General features: G+C 37.1%; 3 protein-coding genes across 4 annotated transcripts; 2 read left to right on the top strand and 1 right to left on the bottom strand.

Moving 5' to 3' along the window:
• Positions 1 to 1,639: 1,639 nt before the first annotated feature.
• Positions 1,640 to 4,700, top strand: mst (misato mitochondrial distribution and morphology regulator). The gene is made up of 2 exons (XM_077435206.1): positions 1,640 to 2,250; positions 2,566 to 4,700. Exons 1-2 carry the CDS (start codon positions 1,762 to 1,764, stop codon positions 3,733 to 3,735), a joined length of 1,659 nt encoding a protein of 552 aa, XP_077291332.1. The 5' UTR covers positions 1,640 to 1,761; the 3' UTR covers positions 3,736 to 4,700.
• scaf6 (SR-related CTD associated factor 6) lies at positions 4,688 to 17,329 on the bottom strand. Of its 2 annotated transcripts, none has more exons than XM_077435205.1 (12): positions 17,085 to 17,329; positions 16,821 to 16,991; positions 11,147 to 11,599; positions 10,925 to 11,072; positions 10,745 to 10,821; positions 10,183 to 10,381; positions 9,487 to 10,096; positions 9,281 to 9,414; positions 5,707 to 5,835; positions 5,347 to 5,628; positions 5,117 to 5,280; positions 4,688 to 5,042 (listed from the first exon to the last, which is right to left on the bottom strand). In XM_077435205.1, the coding sequence occupies exons 1-12, from the start codon at positions 17,107 to 17,109 to the stop codon at positions 4,945 to 4,947; spliced, it is 2,490 nt and encodes an 829-aa protein (XP_077291331.1). In that variant the 5' UTR covers positions 17,110 to 17,329; the 3' UTR covers positions 4,688 to 4,944. The 2 variants fall into 2 exon arrangements, with proteins under 2 accessions (XP_077291331.1, XP_077291330.1); XM_077435204.1 differs by having other exon boundaries at positions 5,707 to 5,874; positions 17,085 to 17,245.
• LOC143914839 (zinc finger BED domain-containing protein 5-like) lies at positions 13,408 to 16,164 on the top strand. The gene is made up of 3 exons (XM_077435209.1): positions 13,408 to 13,487; positions 13,556 to 13,699; positions 13,769 to 16,164. Exon 3 carries the CDS (start codon positions 14,624 to 14,626, stop codon positions 15,773 to 15,775), a length of 1,152 nt encoding a protein of 383 aa, XP_077291335.1. The 5' UTR covers positions 13,408 to 13,487; positions 13,556 to 13,699; positions 13,769 to 14,623; the 3' UTR covers positions 15,776 to 16,164.
• Positions 17,330 to 19,132: the final 1,803 nt, after the last annotated feature.

Raw genomic sequence — 19,132 nt, 5'->3', positions numbered from 1 at the left:
ATTCTGAAGATGAGAATAAAGAAAAGGAGAAACATAAAGACAAAGAGAAAGATATGGCTAAATCAAAAGAAGGATTAAGGGACCCATTCAAAATTTCAACACCAAAAGACACTGTATTCACTTTCAAGCTCGGTTGTAGTCGGATTGATGTTACTTCAATGGAAAAGAAAATAGGACCATGGATTGAGAAAAGACTTACTGGATGTATCAGTGAGCCAGAACCAATATGTGTTGACTTCATTTATGGTAAATTACTAACAGGAAATCTGTGTGGCGACGGCGGATTCGTCGAACGGTCACGGAGAATCGCCGCGGGCATTGGATAGCATTTAAGTTGTACCGATGGAAGTGAAGTGTGCGTTACTTGTAATTTGATGATTGAAAGGTGTAATGTTTTATTGCTTATTCTAGTATTTTTTGGGAAGTACTTTGTACATTGAATAATGCTTTAATTTGGTTACATGCTTAGAAGAATATAAGATAACTGTATTGAAATGTATTTCTAGTAATGTTTTAAAATGTGATTGTTTCCGATGTAAAGATTTAACTTTTGTCATTGTAAAGGTATTGATTTTAATGTTTTATTGCTAATTCTAGTAATGTTTTAAAATGTGATTGTTTCCGATGTAAAGATTTAACTTGTCATTGTAAAGGTATTGATTTTAATGTTTTGTATTGCTTGAAATAATTTTAAATTGTAATTGTGATACCTTTCTGTTTTGTATTGCTTGAAATAATTTTAAATTTTAATTGTGATGTGTAACTTTATTGAAGATTGAATTGTGTTGAAATGTAAAAATTGATTTGTAGTGAAATGTGTAACGATTAATTTGTTATAATTGTAATTGTTATGTAAATTGTAAAATGATTGATGTATAAGTGTATTGAAATGTAGTTGTTATGATGATTGTAATTGTGATTTAAATTGTAATTGTGACAATTGAAAGCATGTTTAGAAGAATATAAGATGATTTTATGGAATGGAAGATTAAACATTGTTGAGGATGATAGAGGAAATGTTTTAAAAGAATGTAAGATGATACATTGTATAGAGGGGAAGATGAAATGTAAAAGAATGTGAGATGAAACATTGTTGAGGATGATAGAGGAAATGTTTTAAAAGAATGTAAGATGATACATTGTATAGAGTAGAAGATGAAATGTAAAAGAATGTGAGATGAAATGCTGTAAAAATATAAAAGACAAAGAATGTCATCCGAGGGCGAATGACAGTCAGGAATGACCGAAATGTAGGAATGATTTTTAAACGAGCCGAGCCGTATGTATGGTTTGCCAAACTGCTAGGGATGAAGTGTGTGTGGTATGCATGGGAAAGACCGGATGCGTGTTGTTATGGTCACTTGTTGGAGAACAAGCCCGAAGATATGTGTTAATAAATACATAGTTCTGACTTAATCTGCGTTTCACTTGGAATCCTTCACATCCGGATCCTATATATATAATATATATATATATATATATATATATATATATATATATATATATATATATATATCGCGGCAACGATTATTGTGTGCGCGATCGCAATGTCCGAAATAGTCCGCTTACCGATAAAAATATTTTAAAGAAGTACAAGGCCGTGCAAAAGGCTGTTAAAGTGTGCACGAGTTAAATTGTCAGATTGCGCGCGAGGTTATGTTTACATGCAGAGTGTTTAGTTGAGACGTCACCGAACATGACCTAAAAGTTTCAAAAATCCAGTACCAGCGGTGAATACGATCAAATTATACTTTGGGAAAGATGAGCGGCTGTCGAGAGGTAATCTCACTGCAGTTCGGCCACTACGCCAACTTCGTAGGCTCTCACTTTTGGAACATTCAAGAGCTGAGCTTCGACTACACGGGCAAGAAGAGCACGGACGTGAACCACGATGTCCTGTATCGCGAGGGAGTCACCAGTGCAGGCAAAACCACCTACACTCCGAGACTTCTGTTGGCTGAACTCCGCGGAGGCCTCGGCTCTCTGCCCACCACCGGAGGCCTCGCCCCGGATCCTCTCTCCACCACCGACTCCGCGGAATCAGAATGGTCCAACGTGGAGACGACTCGCGAACCTCCGCTGGAGAAGAACGACTACTTGAAATACATCGATAATGAAGTCGCCGACGACATCGACATTAGTAGCTTTGACTTCGAATCCAAGGTGACCACTTGGACCGATTATTTATTTCCGAGGTTTCATCGCAGGACTGTTTCACTGGTCAATGAATATAAACACGACGATTCTGAGGTTGGTTTGCTGAATACTTTATTATAATATGTATATTAGATGTACCGGAAAGTTCTTTCATACTTCGAAGTTGCGAAATCGTTATCGAATTACATAAAAATTGTGGATCATTAATAAATCATGGTTCTCCTGAACTCTCCTTTATTTCATCATAACTGTATTAGATTTAAATTAAAACAGTAAATAACCTTCAATTGTCAATTTTTTGATTGATGAATTGATACATTATAGAATTTAAATCTATAGCTTGCGCCCCTAATTAGATTATTTTTATTTCTCATTACCATTGATTATTCACAATGTATAACCTTACAGGTGCCCTTTGAAGTATTCCATTCGGGTTCAAACGCTTGGAAGACGTCGAAATTTTCCGAAGACTTCACGGATAATATTCGACGGTATGCCGAAGAGTGCGACAACTGTCAAGGATTCCAAATCACACTGGACGCTACCGACGGCTTTGCCGGACTTGCCAACGACTGCATCCAATATTTATCCGATGAATATCCGAGCAAAACCATATACGCCGTACCGTTAATTGCCTCACATTTCCCAGACAACAATCCTCAAGATGACAAACAAATAGACGTCTCGAACAAGAAAGACTCCATTAGAACCATCAACTTGGCGTTGACGCTGACGAGCCTCTTCGAAAACACTTCATTGTTAGTTCCGATGTCTTGCGGAGAAAACGGCTGGCGTAGACCTGGAAAAAATAGAGAATTTTACAATGTTAACTTCAATTCTGAATTATACTATCACACTTCAGCTATTATAGCATCAGCGCTCGATACCATATCACTCGGGTATAGATTGAAATGCGACGGTTTCTCTTTGCCGGACCTGTGTGCTGATATGACCGGCTACGGTAGGAAGATGGCTGCGGCTAGTTTGGGCCTGCCGCTGTACATGCACCAGAAGCACGATCTGATCGAACATCTCGACAGCCTGAATTCGCCACTGTGGACTTCGCTGACTCCGCGGTGTGAAATCGCCAGCGAGAAGGTGTTCCAGCATGTCACTGTGCGAGGTATCCCGGAGAGTCGGTTGAAGAGGCCGCTGAAAGACGCCGATGAGCAGATCAAAATGGCTGCGTACCGTTGTAACAGCGTCAAGGAAATGTTTGAAATGTTCTTCCAGTGCAAGCAGTACGCGTCGGTGACACATGTTACGTCGTCACCGCACGGAATGGAAGTTAAAATGCCATATCCGAAGTTGTTCAGTAAGGATTTAAACTGTGACGGTTTCGTTAAGGAGTTTGTCGATGATGATGATTGCGTCGAAAGGGTGCCGGTAATTGCCGGTTTACACAACGGCAATTTTATGTATGATACGATGAATAGTCTGTCTATCGAAGCGAGGAGGATTAAATTGGGCAGGTTTCACAAATTCAAGGAGGAAGGTTTGGAGCAGGACGATTACACTGAGTGTTTGGATAAGTTAAAAGAGTTTCAAGATAATTATAAAGATTCATATGAACTGTGATCTGGCTATAGCTTTTTTTTCAACTTGGGCCATAAATTTGCTGGCACATTTTATCAGCTTGTTCGATTTATGATATTCGTAATGTAACATATGGTCAGATCTGTGACCCTTTAACCCTTTGAATGCTGACCAACGCCGATAGGCGTTGTTTTTTGTAAAAAATAAACAACAATACTACCCGCTAAGCCTTTCCAGGTAGCATTGAAAAAGAATGCATTGAACATGGCTCGTATAATCCGTGTCAATGTTTATAAAGACTGGTTTACGCCGGAATTTGTGAATTTATAACCATAGCAGAATTTCTTGATGGAAATCCCTAACTGCTGAGTATTTTAGATTGCAACTTTGTATTTAGATTGTGAGCATTACATTTTAACAACAATAAAGAAGACGGAACTAGTTTTGGAAAAATACATTCATTAATATATTTGTTTTATATTGTTGCAAGATATATTAGTCTAAACACACTTTTATAAAACTCGAAATCTTCAGCGGTAGTTATCTAGAGTTTGTTTGGTTTAGCTACAGTTTTTATACTTGCTTTCTATTGGATTTATAAATAATTCTAGTTGGAAATGTTGGCCAAATTTTCAGAAAAGATGTCAGCACTAAAGGGTTAAAATATCAACCCAAGTAATATAGCATTTCTATCATCGAAATGCTTAATTCAAACTGGTTTGAATGCTTTGAAATCTCATCACATATGCAAAATTAAAAAAGGTTAACAAATCAACCTTTTCAGATTTATTTTAGTGATTGTATGAAGGTATTATTTTTATATATTTATTAAACTTGCTTCTTCATCCAAACTTGCTTCATTAATGCTCAATGTCCTCGAATACATAAAAAAATAACCTCAACTGCCTCCTAACCTAATCGTATGTATAGAAATACATATGTATGCGTTAAATTATAAGGAACACGTGTATTTTTTTATATTATTTTAATTTTTAATAAAAATATTTAACAATATATGTACATGCGTATTTTTTCTATTTATTTAATTTTTAAACAAATGTTGACAAATTGATTCATAATTACTGTAACTATGCTCGTGCATGATCCGACAATCGAATCGAAAGTAGAGAGACGCCATTTTGAACAACTCAACTCCTGACTAACGATCCAATCCAATCGGACACGGACAAGCAGAGGGATGCGACAAGTTTTCTATTGTGATGCACAATTTACAATTAGAATTGCATAAACCTATGACGACCTTTCGAGCGCTCTTTCTTTCATCCGTGTAATAAAAGCGGCTCCTTTATTCTTCCTAAAATTTTCATACGGGTCACTCATATTAATATCTGAAACGAAAAAAAAAACAAATAAAAAAGAATCACATTAAAAAAATTAAAAACATCCGAGGATTTGTATCAACCTTGATTTTGATCTTTATCACGAGCAGGATTGGCGCTGACGGGTGCTGTGATTCCTTGGCCAGTGGCTCCCAGGCCAGCCCCTTGAGTCCATCCCATCTTCCTCAGCATCTGGTGTCCTTTATTCGTAGAATCTAATTCATTTATAATGCCTTCACGCTCATCCCTGCAACGAGTGCCGATTTTTAAATGTGCTTAAAGATCGAAATATTGACATATCGTGGATATTTACGGTGCTCCTGGTGGAACGGGAGATCTATTTAGCGGTCTGTCGTTCCGGCTCAGGTGGTGTTCGTCGGCTCCTCCGTGGACGTCCGGCTCGGGACTGCCTCGTCTGTTGTAAGGACGGCCGGGAGAACGAGACGGCGAGGGTTGCGGCGAATTGCGACGACCTCTACGGTTTCCTCTCCGACTTGCCGGATGTTCTCGCTCCGGTGACTGAGATCGTACCCTGTAAGAGGGCGATTTCGATCTTGATCTTTCTCGTTCTCGGCTTTGGCTACGGCTTTTAGATCTAAAACAATGAAGTGTTTAAAATATTAATGAGCGAATGTTGGATCTTGAGAAAAATATGTGCATGTGAGTTTCTAACCTGTAACGTCTCATCGGTGCGCTTCTTATTAGGAAATGGTCGAGTTGGATCGGCGAAGGTGAACGAGATTTTTGCCTACTTCCGCCTTTTATATCCTCCTCTTTTTGCTTTCTCGCCGAATTTTTCGCTCTGTAATACTCATAAAGTCCTAACTTTTCCCAACCATCACTACAAGAGTAATGCATGAAAATTAATATTATTTATATAAACGAATTTATATTCTTTTTTTTTTCGATTTTCAAAACTACTTCGATATTGTGAGAGATTTTTAATCATAAAAATAAATAAAACTATATGAGCCATCATATTATATATGCATGTCTAAAAAAATTTAAACATAAATAGTATATACACATGTGATATCAGTGATGTGCTGGTCTACATATTTATGTGTCTCTTATTATGACAATGGTTGCAAAATTAATAAAATGTAACTTGTCAAATTTTAACACTTTAGGGACCGCGGACGCCACATTGGCGTCCTGCATAGTTCATGCATTAGCGCCCGCGGACGCCACATAGGCGTTCTCAAATACATGCAACTTTGCCAACAAAAAAAATATGGGTATTCCATTTATGCTTCGAAAAATTATCAAGAGATGTCTAGATATATATACGAAAAATCAATTAATGATAAAATATATGTAAGTTTCACTATTTTCGGGAGATGTCAATCATTTTGAAATTTCGTGTTTTTAAATACTGAAACATGAAATTTTTTTAATTTTATCATACATACAGCGCATCCGATAATGTCGAAGAATTATTCAACGACACATCTGTGTCTAAAGAGCACTGTGAATAGACAAAAGTATCGTCTATTTACGCCCACTCTCCCATTACAAAATTGACTAGTGTGAAAAAAATCGAAGCCCTTGGTTTAGTCGCATTATTGTATCGGATCACCATTCGTTTCGGTCGATGGAACATATTTTGAAGGAAAAAAATTTAACTCTGCAAACGAAGTGAAATCAGCTCTTCCCAACTATTTTGTATCTAAACCAGGAGGATTTTACGACAAAGGAATTTATGATTTAGCCGAAAGATGACAGAGTTGTCGATAATGTATGATTTATTTAATTTGTATAATTTATTTTAAATTAAAGAAAAAAAATTGAGTTTGATTTTTATTGAAAAAAAAAAATGAAATTAATTCGGGGTATATACCCGAGTATATATTATACATATATATATGATAAATCGAGAGTTTAAAAATCGATCGATACACAATCGATTATATAAAAATTTTTCCCATCAGAATATCTATCAAGTTCTTGGAAGGTCCAGTAATACACACCCCTATACTATAAACTATGTGAATTATGTGTTACAAACGTGTCAGAATTCGGAATTCCGAAACACATGCTATGACCCACCCTTACAGTCGGCCTGCACCATTTATATAAATGTGTTTTCGTTGTTTCTTCGACTATTCACTATGCATTGAATGCAAGTTATTCGATATTTCCATATAGTATGGTTTGTTATCCATGGATGACTTTTCAACTTGATCCTGAAGGCACAAAAATATTTGAAAAAATCCAATGAACCATCGCGCGAATAGCATTTCGGTAACTTTTACTCGAGCGATTATTATTTCAAAAATATAAAATATTTGTGTTTTTTTCGTAGTTTTATAATAAATATAGTTATTTTTAAATATAGTGCATTCAATTAGTGTAAACGTTTTTATAAACTCATAAAAAATCGATCACGGAGAATACAGGAGATGATACGCTTTTAGAGGAAAATTATATCAGAAATATAAAATATTAGTGTTTTTTTCGTAGTTTTATAATAAATATAGTGCATTCAATTAGTGTAAACGTTTTTAAAAAATCATAAAAAATCGATCACGGAGAATACAGGAGATGATACGCTTTTAGAGGAAAATTATATCAGAAATATAAAATATTAGTGTTTTTTTCGTAGTTTTATAATAAATATAGTGCATTTAATTAGTGAAGACGTTTTTATAAACTCATAAAAAATCGATCATGGATCATAATTTTATATTTAACATTTTTTTCATTATAAAAATTAAACATACGCAAATGGTCATTCTGATTATACATAAAGACAGTTTATGTAATAATAATAACAAGATTTAAGAAAAAAAATATATGGTTTTAAAAATATTGATCGAAAATTTATGAAATGCTATTGGTTAGACGGCAGGCAAGGGGTTAATAACCAATGAATGAAAGACATCCCTCGATCCATTATGGTCATGAAAACATTTCCTGAAAATTTTATACATATATGTCTATTGGTTTAAAAGTTACAAAGTTTTTAGTAAAACCATTCGTATTTGCCGATTTTCGCAAAAAAATTGCGGTATTTGGCGTAAGTTTCTATGGTAATCGCGCGGTCCCTAAAGTGTTAACATTGCAAAAAACAAAAGTAGAAAAGGCTTTAAAAGTTTGGACATTCTATGAAATTCAACATTCTCTTATTATGACAACGGTTTAAGTCAATTGAGGTGTTCAAAATGAAATGAAAGATTGATGGACCCATGAAATTGCTTGAATAATTACCCATGTTTTTAAATATGCAAATATTAAAAAGAATCATACGCATGATACTGCAATTTGACGAAAATACATACAAACGAGGCCATCGTTTGTCATCAAAAAACAGTTAGAGGTCGAATTTATTAATTTTCCCATAGATACATCATGAGTATCAATCAAAGAAAAATTCGAACAGCTGGACGAATATTCGAGGACATGGATTTTTTTTGTATTTTGTAAACAATCTACCGGAAAGAGCCGATCTTCAAATTAAATTCACCGCGAATTAAAATATTATTAGTAACGAACTTATCAATTAAAAAGCCATTTTTTTCCAAATAAAGTTCATGGTAAAATTAATCCACTTACTGTATTAAATTTTATAAAACGGCATAATTTACAAATAATATATCCGAGCATTCGGGTTGCAATACGAATTATGCTGACAATGCCTGAAACTGTAGCATGTGGTGAACGTAGTTTTTTGAAACTTAAATTAATTAAAACTTATCTCCGGTCTATATTGTCACAAAATAGACTTTCCAGTTTTGGAACTCTTATCTATTGAAAATGATATCGCTGAAAATCTTGATTTTTCAGCTTAAAATATCATTTTATTTATTTATTTTTAACTTCACCTGGGGTTGGAAAATATTGTTAACAACTTTGCTGCCGTTCCCAAGCCCAGAAAAATGAGGATGGTAGCCCGTTTTTAATATATTTTTCTAGGTGTAAGGCCGGCACTGGATTCACACCAGGATATACATACGTATATGACTTAGACCATTGTCATAATATCCGGCTAACATATATATGGGCAATAGATGCAATGCCTGCTTTAGTATTCTAAATCGTTGAAGTTACGAAAATTCATCATTAAACGCTAACGAAAGTGCTTTAAAACTTGTGTCTTTACAGTACTTTTCGCTTTAGTACTCTGAAGACGCAGTATAATTGAATTTTACATCAACTTTTCATTTACACAACAACAATAAACCTCACAAACGAAAAAAACATCGTCAAAATATTAATAAATAAAAAAATAAGCATGTTCAAAATACCTATCCTGAGGTGTGGTGTGATTGGGGGCTGCATAGAAGGCTTTGACGGCCGCCAACAGCCTATCAGACGGTGGAGCCGGAGGTGGCAATTTAATAGAATCCGGATCCAAAGACTTATACTCGCTATCTTCCAACTGAAAACACCATCAAATCAAATCAAAGCCCTTCCGAAACTCTACATACATTGGCCTGCAACGACCACTAACCATAATAAGCGGCACCATCAGACCAGCGGGCAATTCGAAATACGGCACAGACGGCAAGAGATCATCGGCACAAATTTCTGGTGTTGTTGCAGACGCGAAACCAGGCGGCGGCTTGGACAAATCGGGCAGACCGTTCTGAAACGACGGCGGCAGACTGCCTTCGAAGAAGCCCGGAGGAGGCTGTGACAGATTTATGTGCGAAACTTCTTCACCGTTGTTTGTCGAGCTGGTGGTGTTGTTGTTGGCGCCGTACGTCGGATCAAAGTCGTAACGAACCACATCGGTGCCGTTAGTCGAACCGTAGCTTGGTATTTGAGGTGGTTCGTTGCCTCCTTGAGGAAATAGAGGTTGGTTGTTGTTGCAGAAGCTAGGCTGGTCGTACGGCGGCATCTGGTTTGGAGGTTGGTTGAACATAGGATCGGTGAACGGCGTTACCGGTCCAAATTGCTGTTGCATTTGGTTCGGTGGCGGGATGTTGTTTTGTTCCGGCGGTGGCATTTGGGACATGTTCATCTGCTGCTGCTGCTGCTCCATCATCTGCTTCTGCATCTCCAACTGTTGGATCTGTTGGAGCGTGTGCGTCACGAACGCTTGGTGCTGTTTCTGATAGCTGAAGTTTCAAAACGATCAAGTTGTATTTGAAATGTAATATGTGGTAATTATAATATGTTGTATATGTATGGTATTCGTTCGAACTTTTCGAATGTGGTTTTTGTCTGTTGGGTCAATGGCGTGATTAGGTGTGCATACTGTGATATTAGACTGGCCGTGTATTCTTGGTATGAATTTGTGGGATCTTTCATTTTTTCTATAACCGATTGATCAAAGTAATTACTCTTCGATTCCCATAATTTTAATAATTTGTTTAGTTTATTTTCTTGTTCTTCTGTTATGGCTGTAAACAATAAAATACACAATATAAAAAATTATATCTGAAATAAAAATAGTACAAACTATTCGTATATTGTACATTTATTATACAGCGAAAATATATAGCTCTGCTCTGAGATTCCTAGCTGGAGGTTTACGAAATTCTTTTAATAATGGCGGAAAAACATTTGCAATCATCATTTCTGAACATTCTGAGCGACAAAAAAAATCACGCTTTTTACTTACTGGAGCATAGTTAAGGCTTATTAAATTACCAAAAAATCGTATATGAGTAAATACTGCTGATAAATAGATTGACATGACTGAACTACAAGCAGAGCAGGATATTTTCACTAGTATGTATTATATACTAGTATGTATGATATACCTATAGTTGCGTTACAAAACATTGGAACTACGACAGACTCTAGAGATTTCTTCAAATCGTCAGCATTTTTCCTAGCACTGAAAGAAAAACAAACATTAATACATATAAAGAAAAAAGAATTGAAACCGTTTCAATGTTACACGACACACATTCCGATACAAAAATTGAAGTATAGATTACCAATGGTGCAAAACGTCATTGACTAAATAAATAATATGAAGCTTATGCGTAAAAGCGGCACCGGGAGTTATGACTTTTTTTAACAGGTACTGAGCAATCAACAGACCGGACTCGTGCGTCATAGCGTGACTCAAAATCCAACCTTTCCCTGAAAATGAAAAAAAAAAAACAGTTAAAAACAGATAAAAAACAAGTATAAATCTACTGTGTAAAAAAAATTACCCGTCGAAATACTATCTTTGGTACAAGAATCAATTATAGGCTGTAAAATCCCGTCGAATTCGCTCAACGTTATGTTAGACTCGGCAGCCAATCGTTGGATCATCTCGCTCTGGGCTGTCGCCACGGTTTCCTCCATCTGAGTCTGTTGCTGTTGGATCAAGACAGCGTGCTGCGCATTCAAGTTCGCCTCCGATTGTTTGATCTGCTCTTGAAACGCCGACTGCTGAGTCACTATCGCGTCTATGGCCGTAGCCGTGAAGGCCGCTGGGGACATACCGGGAGGAGGATCCGGCAAGAGCTGCCTAGTCAGCCACTGTGAGAGATTCGGTTGGATCGTGGGTGCCGTGTCACTGCCGGGTGACGGCAACGTCGGCCCTGGAGCCGGAGGCATTCCATATTGAGGACTCGCCGCTGGAAATACGACATCCCTTCGGCCAGAAGACTGCTTCAATACTATATTGAAAATAGAACAAATTTAAAAAAGTGTAAAAGAAAGTCAATTCTTGGCTGTGAAATTTCATATCACCGAGTGAAAACGATCTGTTGAGCATTAGGAGACATTTTAGGGAAACGAAACAACAGCTAAAGACTGCAAAGGTACACAAAAATGTACAGAAATACCGGGTATGTTCCAGAGTATTACATTTTACCCCTTTGAATGCTGACCAACGCCGATCGGAGTTTTGCCACGGGCTTTAAAACGCCAATAGGCGTTGTATTTTGAGCATGTACAAAGTAAACAAGAATACAACCCGCTAAGCATTTCCAGGTAGCATTGAACATGGGTTGTGTAATCCGTGTCAACGTTTATAAAGATTGGTTTACGCCGGAATGTCTGAATTTATAACCATAGCAGAACTCCTCGATGATATTTTAGCTTGTGGCTTGGCATTTAGATTGTGAGCATTACATTTTAGCAACAATGAAGAAGATGGAACTAGCGTTGAAAAAGTACATTCATTAACCCTTTGAGTACGACCGTAAGGGTACGTGGAAAGTAAAATGGCCCCGCCAGAGTACGACCGTACTCGTACGGTTTGACACGTTCAATCACTCAAAATACTCTACCTCCCTCATTGTTCGACATATTTGCATCTCGTTTTTTTCCAAGTGTTGCTGAGGTTTCTCTTTCACTCTTGTGTATATATATTTTTGTATTCGAATAGAGAAACCAAATTTTACGAGGCGTGAAAGCCAGTTAAATTTTTATGACTGAACATGATGACAATTTTTTTTCTAAAGTAATATTTTCCACATGTAAAAACTATAAAATATGTTCCGAACGAATAACATTGAAACCTCTGACTGAATTTATTTCATTTGACCCTCATAAAAGTAATTTAGCGTAAAATTATCGATTTATTTTCGAGAGAATTTGGTTCCAGATGCAAGGCAAAACCCCGCCGGGCAATAAATCAATAATATAATCGAGCGAAATATGTCAACTTTAAAACTTCCCACAAAATAAGAGTGTTCGCTCGGATTTTTCAAGTCAGTTGATTCCGAAAAAAAAACTCACTCCTGAGACGTTTCTGGTGTTCAAATTAACTCACTACTCAAAAGGTTAATAGCCTTGTTTTGTTTATTTTATATAGTTGCAAGATATATTAGAGAGTCTAAACACACCTTTACAAAACTCGAAATCCTCGGCAGTAGTTATCTAGGGCTGGTTTGGATTAGCTACAATTATTATTAATTATTACCTCCTGCCCACACAGTCCTTTTTCGAATGGCTCCTATTCCAAGAGCTATCCGACTTCTTAATGAAATCGTTGCTGCCGAGACTGAATGTGATATTTTCCACCTTAGTGAGCGTAAATTGTCGGAAATTACTCTAACCCATTTATCTGGTAGTCTGCGCTCATCATTGTTTTCATGATTGATTGTGATTTATGAGTGAAATTTTGATTAACTCTCTTCCATTTGGGCCTTACAGCAGCGGTTTCCAAACTGGGAGGCGCGCCTCCCTGGGGAGGCGCGGACTATTGCCAGGGGAGGCGCCAAAACTTTTATAAAAAAATAATTTTCATACCATAATATCTACAAATAAATAAAACTTCATATCGTAGCTTAACAGTAAAAATTCAATGCATGAATGTTTATTTTTATTTTTTCTTTCATTTTTATATCTACATTTAATTCCTATAAAAAAATATCCGGAGAGGAAGATTTTAAAAATCGCGCCTTTGCAAACGCTCTTTTTCGGTAATGCACAAAACGACCGCTAGTTGCATGAAACAATAACCTCAAATTTAAAAGTCACTCGTGGCTGAAGTGTCAACTGAAGCGTATTGTCGGGATGTGATATTGTTTTTATCGTGATTTCTTTCTGAAAATAATAGTTAGTATATTTTTATAATTACATTTCATTATTATTTGTTTAAATTATATCAATAAAATATTTTTTAGCCGAATGGATAAATTTTTGAGTGATTACAAGAGAAAAGTCGACAATAATGAAGATACTGATGCTTATATAAGTGGGAATAAAAGCAAAAAAGAACAAGGAGATTAAGCTTTGAAGAAAAGACGATACAGTTCATCGAAATAATAGTTAATATATTTTTATAATTACATTTCATTATTATTTATTTTAAATTATATCAATAAAATATTTTTCAGCTGAATGGATAAATTTTTGAGTGGTTACAAGAGAAAAGTCGACAATAATGAAGATACTGATGCTTATACAAGTGGAAATAAAATCAAAAAAGGACAAGGAGATAAAGCTTCGAAGAAAAGACTATACAGTTCATCGTATTTATCATTAGGATTCACAAGTGTTATTATAGATGGTTTGGAAAAACCAATGTGTTTGTTGTGTTCGAAAGTTTTGGCTTCAGATAGTATGAGACCAGTCAAATTAAAACGGCACCTAGAAACTCTACATTCTGAATACGTTGAAAAGCCCATAGAATTTTTTCAAAGAAAATTGGATGAGATAAATATTCAGAAGCAAACGTTCAAAAAAATACTTTCAGTTACACCAAACGCATTATTGGCTTCGTACCATGTCTCTTACCGAATCGCAAAATGTAAGAAAGCACATATAATAGGAGAAACCCTACTTTTACCAGCAGCTGTTGATATTGTTGCGTAGGGGTGGGTGGAGGATCCAAGTAAAAGGCCAACAGTCGTTTCACAGCAGTTATTGATGATTAAGGAGATACACGCAGTGTCACTGCTAAGTCCAGAATGACCTGATATCGCCTACGTACCGCCTTATAAGGGGTAGATCTCTCAGGACGATTAATCTGTTTACCTACTGTATAGTCACGTATTCGGATATGTATTTCCCCGATATTGGGTCTCCCCGTACCGATTCTGAGAAATAACTAATATCGGTCATTGTTTAGCCTAAATGCACTTAGAGTCCAGATATAATCTTTGGAAGTAAGTGCATGCATTTAGTTAATCTGATAACAGATATCCGTTGGTCTAAGTACAATTCGCTCAATCCACGGCGTACGTAACAATATGGTTCGAATAATGTTCGGCGAATCGTATGCAAAACAGTTGAGACAAATTCCACTAGCTGATAATACAGTCGGAAGGAGAATCAATGATATATCTGAAGATATTTTGTATCAATTAGTTTCTCGGCTTTGTACTTCAAAATTCGCAATACAAGTAGATGAGGCAACTGATATAGCTAAAGATGCCCATTTAATTGCATATGTTCGATATGTCGCGGATAATAATATATTAGAAGATATATTATTTTGCAAACCCATTCTTGGGAAGACCACATCCATTGAAATTTTTAATATAATAGACAGTTTTTTTGAAGAAAACGACATAAAGTGGAATAATTGCGTTGGACTGTGTACCGACGGAGCTCACTCAATGTCCGGACACAAAGCAGGTCTTCAAGCATTGGTCAAAAAGAAAGCACCACATGCTATCTGGACGCACTGTATGCTTCACAGAGCAGCTCTAGTGTCAAAAAATATGAGCGAGGAACTGAACAGCATTTTTACAAAAGTTATAAAAATTATAAACTACATTAAGAACAGTCCTTTGAGAGCAAGGCTGTTCGCAAAGCTGTGTGCTGATATGGAAGCTAATTATACCTCACTTTTGTATTATTGTGAAGTTCGCTGGCTATCTCGTGCAAAAATGATTCAAAGGGTGTTTGAACTCAAAGAAGAAATAGCAACCTTTCTCGAAGAAAACCAACATGAAGAGGCACATTTGTGGACGAACGACAATTTTATTGTTAAACTTGCCTATTTGGTTGAAATTTTTGGAAAATTGAGCGGTTTAAATAAATCAATGCAGGGATCACAAATACATCCATTTGTTCAAAAAGACAAAGTAAAAGCTTTCATTAAAAAGTTGAAGTTATGGAAATCAAATTTACAAAAGAATGAGTTGGATATGTTTTCACTTTCCAAAGATTTCTGGGCCACAGCCAATATTGAAGCAAGTAAAAATCTTTTTATTGACCACTTGGATGGTTTAGTGCTGCATTTTTCCAATTATTTCAAAGACCTTGATTTCTCAAAGTTTTTGTGGATACAGAATCCATTTAATTACAATGAAGAAGACGAATTCGAACTGACAACCATCGAAAATGAAAAATTGATAGAATTATCATGCGATAGTTCACTAAAACAAAAGTTTTAAAATGAAACCATAATTAAATTTTGGATGAATCTTAGTGGAGAGTATGAATCTTTGTATTGCAAAGCAATGCAAGTGCTTCTACCGTTTGTAACATCTTATTTATGCGAAACGGGCTTTTCGGCACTAGCTGCAATGAAAACCAAATATCGAGCCAGGTTAATAGTCGAAAAGGAGTTACGAGTGGCACTCTCCATATTGCCCCCAAGATTTGATAAACTTTGTGCCAACAAACAACAACATCCGTCGCATTAAATTTTGATGTGTTAGATGTAGTTTATTATAAAAATAAATATACGTGTTTGTATAAATTTATGTTATAGCAAAACCTTTTTATTATTCTGTCTATTGTAGGGTTAAGTATTTTTTTTTTAAATAAAGGTTTATTATTTAAAACGTGTCTATATTATTATATCTATTAAAAAATAAAAGGTGGGGAGGCGCGGCCAAAAAAAATTTTTTTTTTAGGGAGGCGTAGTAGCATAAAGTTTGGAAACCGCTGCCTTACAGGGATGTTTTGTATTTGTAGTTGTTTCTTACATATTTATTGAAACTGGCTGTAGGTGCAAGGCATTCCTTATGCTATATTTTATTTGATATTTTTACTTTATCTGTTATTATTAAATGCTATTTTTTATGTTTATGTATGGATGTATTTATGTTTATGTTTAATTGTTATTTTGTTTTTGTGTTTTATATTTTTTGACCATTGTGGCGCTTTAGGAATTCCTGTTATGCCACAGTGGTCTGTTTAGAATAAATAAATAAATTATACCTGCTTTCTATTGGATTTCTAAATATTATAATTCTAGTGCTAAATTTTCAGCGTGGTGGGCTTTCAACAGAAAAGACGTCAGCACTCGGGGGAGGGTTAAAGCATAAATAGTGGACTCATTGGGGTAAGAAAACATTGAGTAGGTTAAAGGGCACGGGAAACGAGTCTCATCTTTTCAGATATATATTGTAAGAGAAAGAGTAGGTTCGAGTGGAGTGCGAAGTATATGTGTCGAAAGTAGAAGTGTAAAGGTGGTAGGGAAATGATACTGACTGGCTTGTTCGGTGGTGACTTTGTACTGGTAGTAGTTGAAGTGGTCCCCGCCGTAGAGGAAGCTGAACTTGGGGTTGTTCTTCTGCTTGGACTTGGTCATCTGCTCGAACTCGGGCCCGTTCCTGGCCACGAACTGGGCCAGCTTGTCGATGATGTTGCGCAGGTCAGTGTCTGCAACGGCAAAGCGCGGGCGTGAGGCGAAGGTGAGGTTATGTGGGGCGGGGCGGGGGTAGTGGGGCGGGGCGGGGGTAGTGGGGGACTCACCTTTGGGCGGGTGCGGCAGCTCCATGTCGGCGGAGGGGGCCGGGGGCCGAAGGGGGGGGCGGGGCAGCGGGCCGGCGGGCCGGCGGGCGAGGGCTGCGGCCGCCCGCTGACAGGACGCGCCGCTGTTGACGCGGTCTCAACGCACACGCAACGCGTCCATTGACGTTTACATATTTTTGCCGGTAAACGGATTATTTCGCAAAAAGCGATCTCGCGCAACTCACTAATATGTATCTCGATCACGTAACATCTATTGCCTTATTTTCCAAATATATAATCTATATATATATATATATATATATATATAAATTAATGTCTGTGTGTGTGTCTCGAATAGGCTCCTAAACCACTGGACCGATTACGATGGAACTTTCAGGATTTGTTGAATGCATATCCGGGCAGATTGCTGTGAAAAAAAAAATCGCCCAAAAACGGGAATGATTGTCTTTGCAACGTTATAATTTCAAATGTTTTCGCGTCGCAACCAACGTGTTCGCTGTCTACGTTTTTCCGACAAGAAGGGAACGGAAGCATTAGTGTGGCACAACTTTCAGGATTTGTCGTATGCATGTCCGGGAAGATTACTGTGAAAAAAATCACCCAAAAACGGGAAAAACGGGAATGAGTGTCATTGCAACGCATGACCATGTCATGTCATGACCTGCGTTGTTAGGTGAAATAAACTGTGGCGGCTCGCTTACACGACATGGTCGAGTTTGGTTGCCTTCCTGCGAGTGGGGACCAACTCGGCTGGGTTCGGAGAGCCACTACTCACTCTGCCTTTAGCTGTCATATAATAAACACGTGCATTAACATGCCAGTCGTCTCATTCGTTCATCCCCCATAAAACAAACAATTGAATTATTTCAAATGTGTTCACTGTCTGCGTTTTTCCGACAAATGGGAACGGGAACGGAATTACATGCGTTATTGTGGCATTGCAACGTATGTCGGGTTCAACTAGTTCAAAATAAATATCAAATTTGAAATGACGTTACGGACTCGTATGTTCGTATCGACATGTGAAATTCGGGTCTACCTCACGGCACCGAAAGTCAAAAGATCGAAAAAGCAAATATCAGAAAGCGAAAATCGAAAGATCAAAAAAAAGGGTGCATGGTAAACGGTATTATGTATATATATAATATTGTGGCGGCTCGCTATACGACATGGTCGAGTTTGGTCACCTTCCTGCGAGTGGGGACCAACTCGGCTGGGTTCGGAGAGCGGCTACTCACTCTGCCTTCGGCTGTCATAAATAAAACACGTGCATTAACATGCCAGCCGTCTCATTCGTTCATCCCCCATAATATATATCAGTGGCATGCGGTGAAATTATCTCTCTTTTTGTCATACAGGCTTGTTTAATGTGCGCGCGCTGGATACGGGAGGAAAAGCCTGTTCCTCTTGTATCCTGCTCGCGCAAATTAAGTGAGGATGTCCGACGGAGGGAGAAAGAGTTTTACCGCACGCCACTGATATACATATATGTAGGATATTAATATAAAATGATTATAATTATGTATAATGATGTGGCTCATGCCGAACAGTTGGTATTATACACATATGTATTAATGTTAAGGTTGGTGCTCCCGAACCTTGTCCAGGGGCGACAGTAGAGTCGCGCCTTGACGCGACCGGGTGCGTATGCGCATCGAGTAATGTTCTCAAATAAACGTATAAGATTGAATTGAGATCGCTTTTACTTGTCTCTCTCTCCTGCAATCCTCCCTACTACCCAGCGGATTTCCTATATATATATATATATATATATATATATACTAACCGTTTTTCATATGTATGCATGATAAACGAACATTTTAGATTTTTTACTGTCGGTGCGGTGACGGTCACCCGCGAAGTTCATATATCTAGTCGATAATAATAAAAATCTCGTAAAAAAAGCATTTGCTGAGCAATATTTGGGCTGTTTTCTGTACGGCAATTTTCCTTTTTAAATTTTCGACAGGAGGCCGCGCGCGCGATTTTTGTAGCGGCGTAATATATTTTGTTTTATCGCTTTTTTTTAACGCTTTTTGATTCAATTG

This window comes from Arctopsyche grandis, chromosome 7 (assembly GCF_051622035.1).
Source record: "Arctopsyche grandis isolate Sample6627 chromosome 7, ASM5162203v2, whole genome shotgun sequence".
Lineage (NCBI taxonomy): Eukaryota > Metazoa > Arthropoda > Insecta > Trichoptera > Hydropsychidae > Arctopsyche > Arctopsyche grandis.
This window is presented reverse-complemented; position numbering and strand designations above follow the sequence as displayed.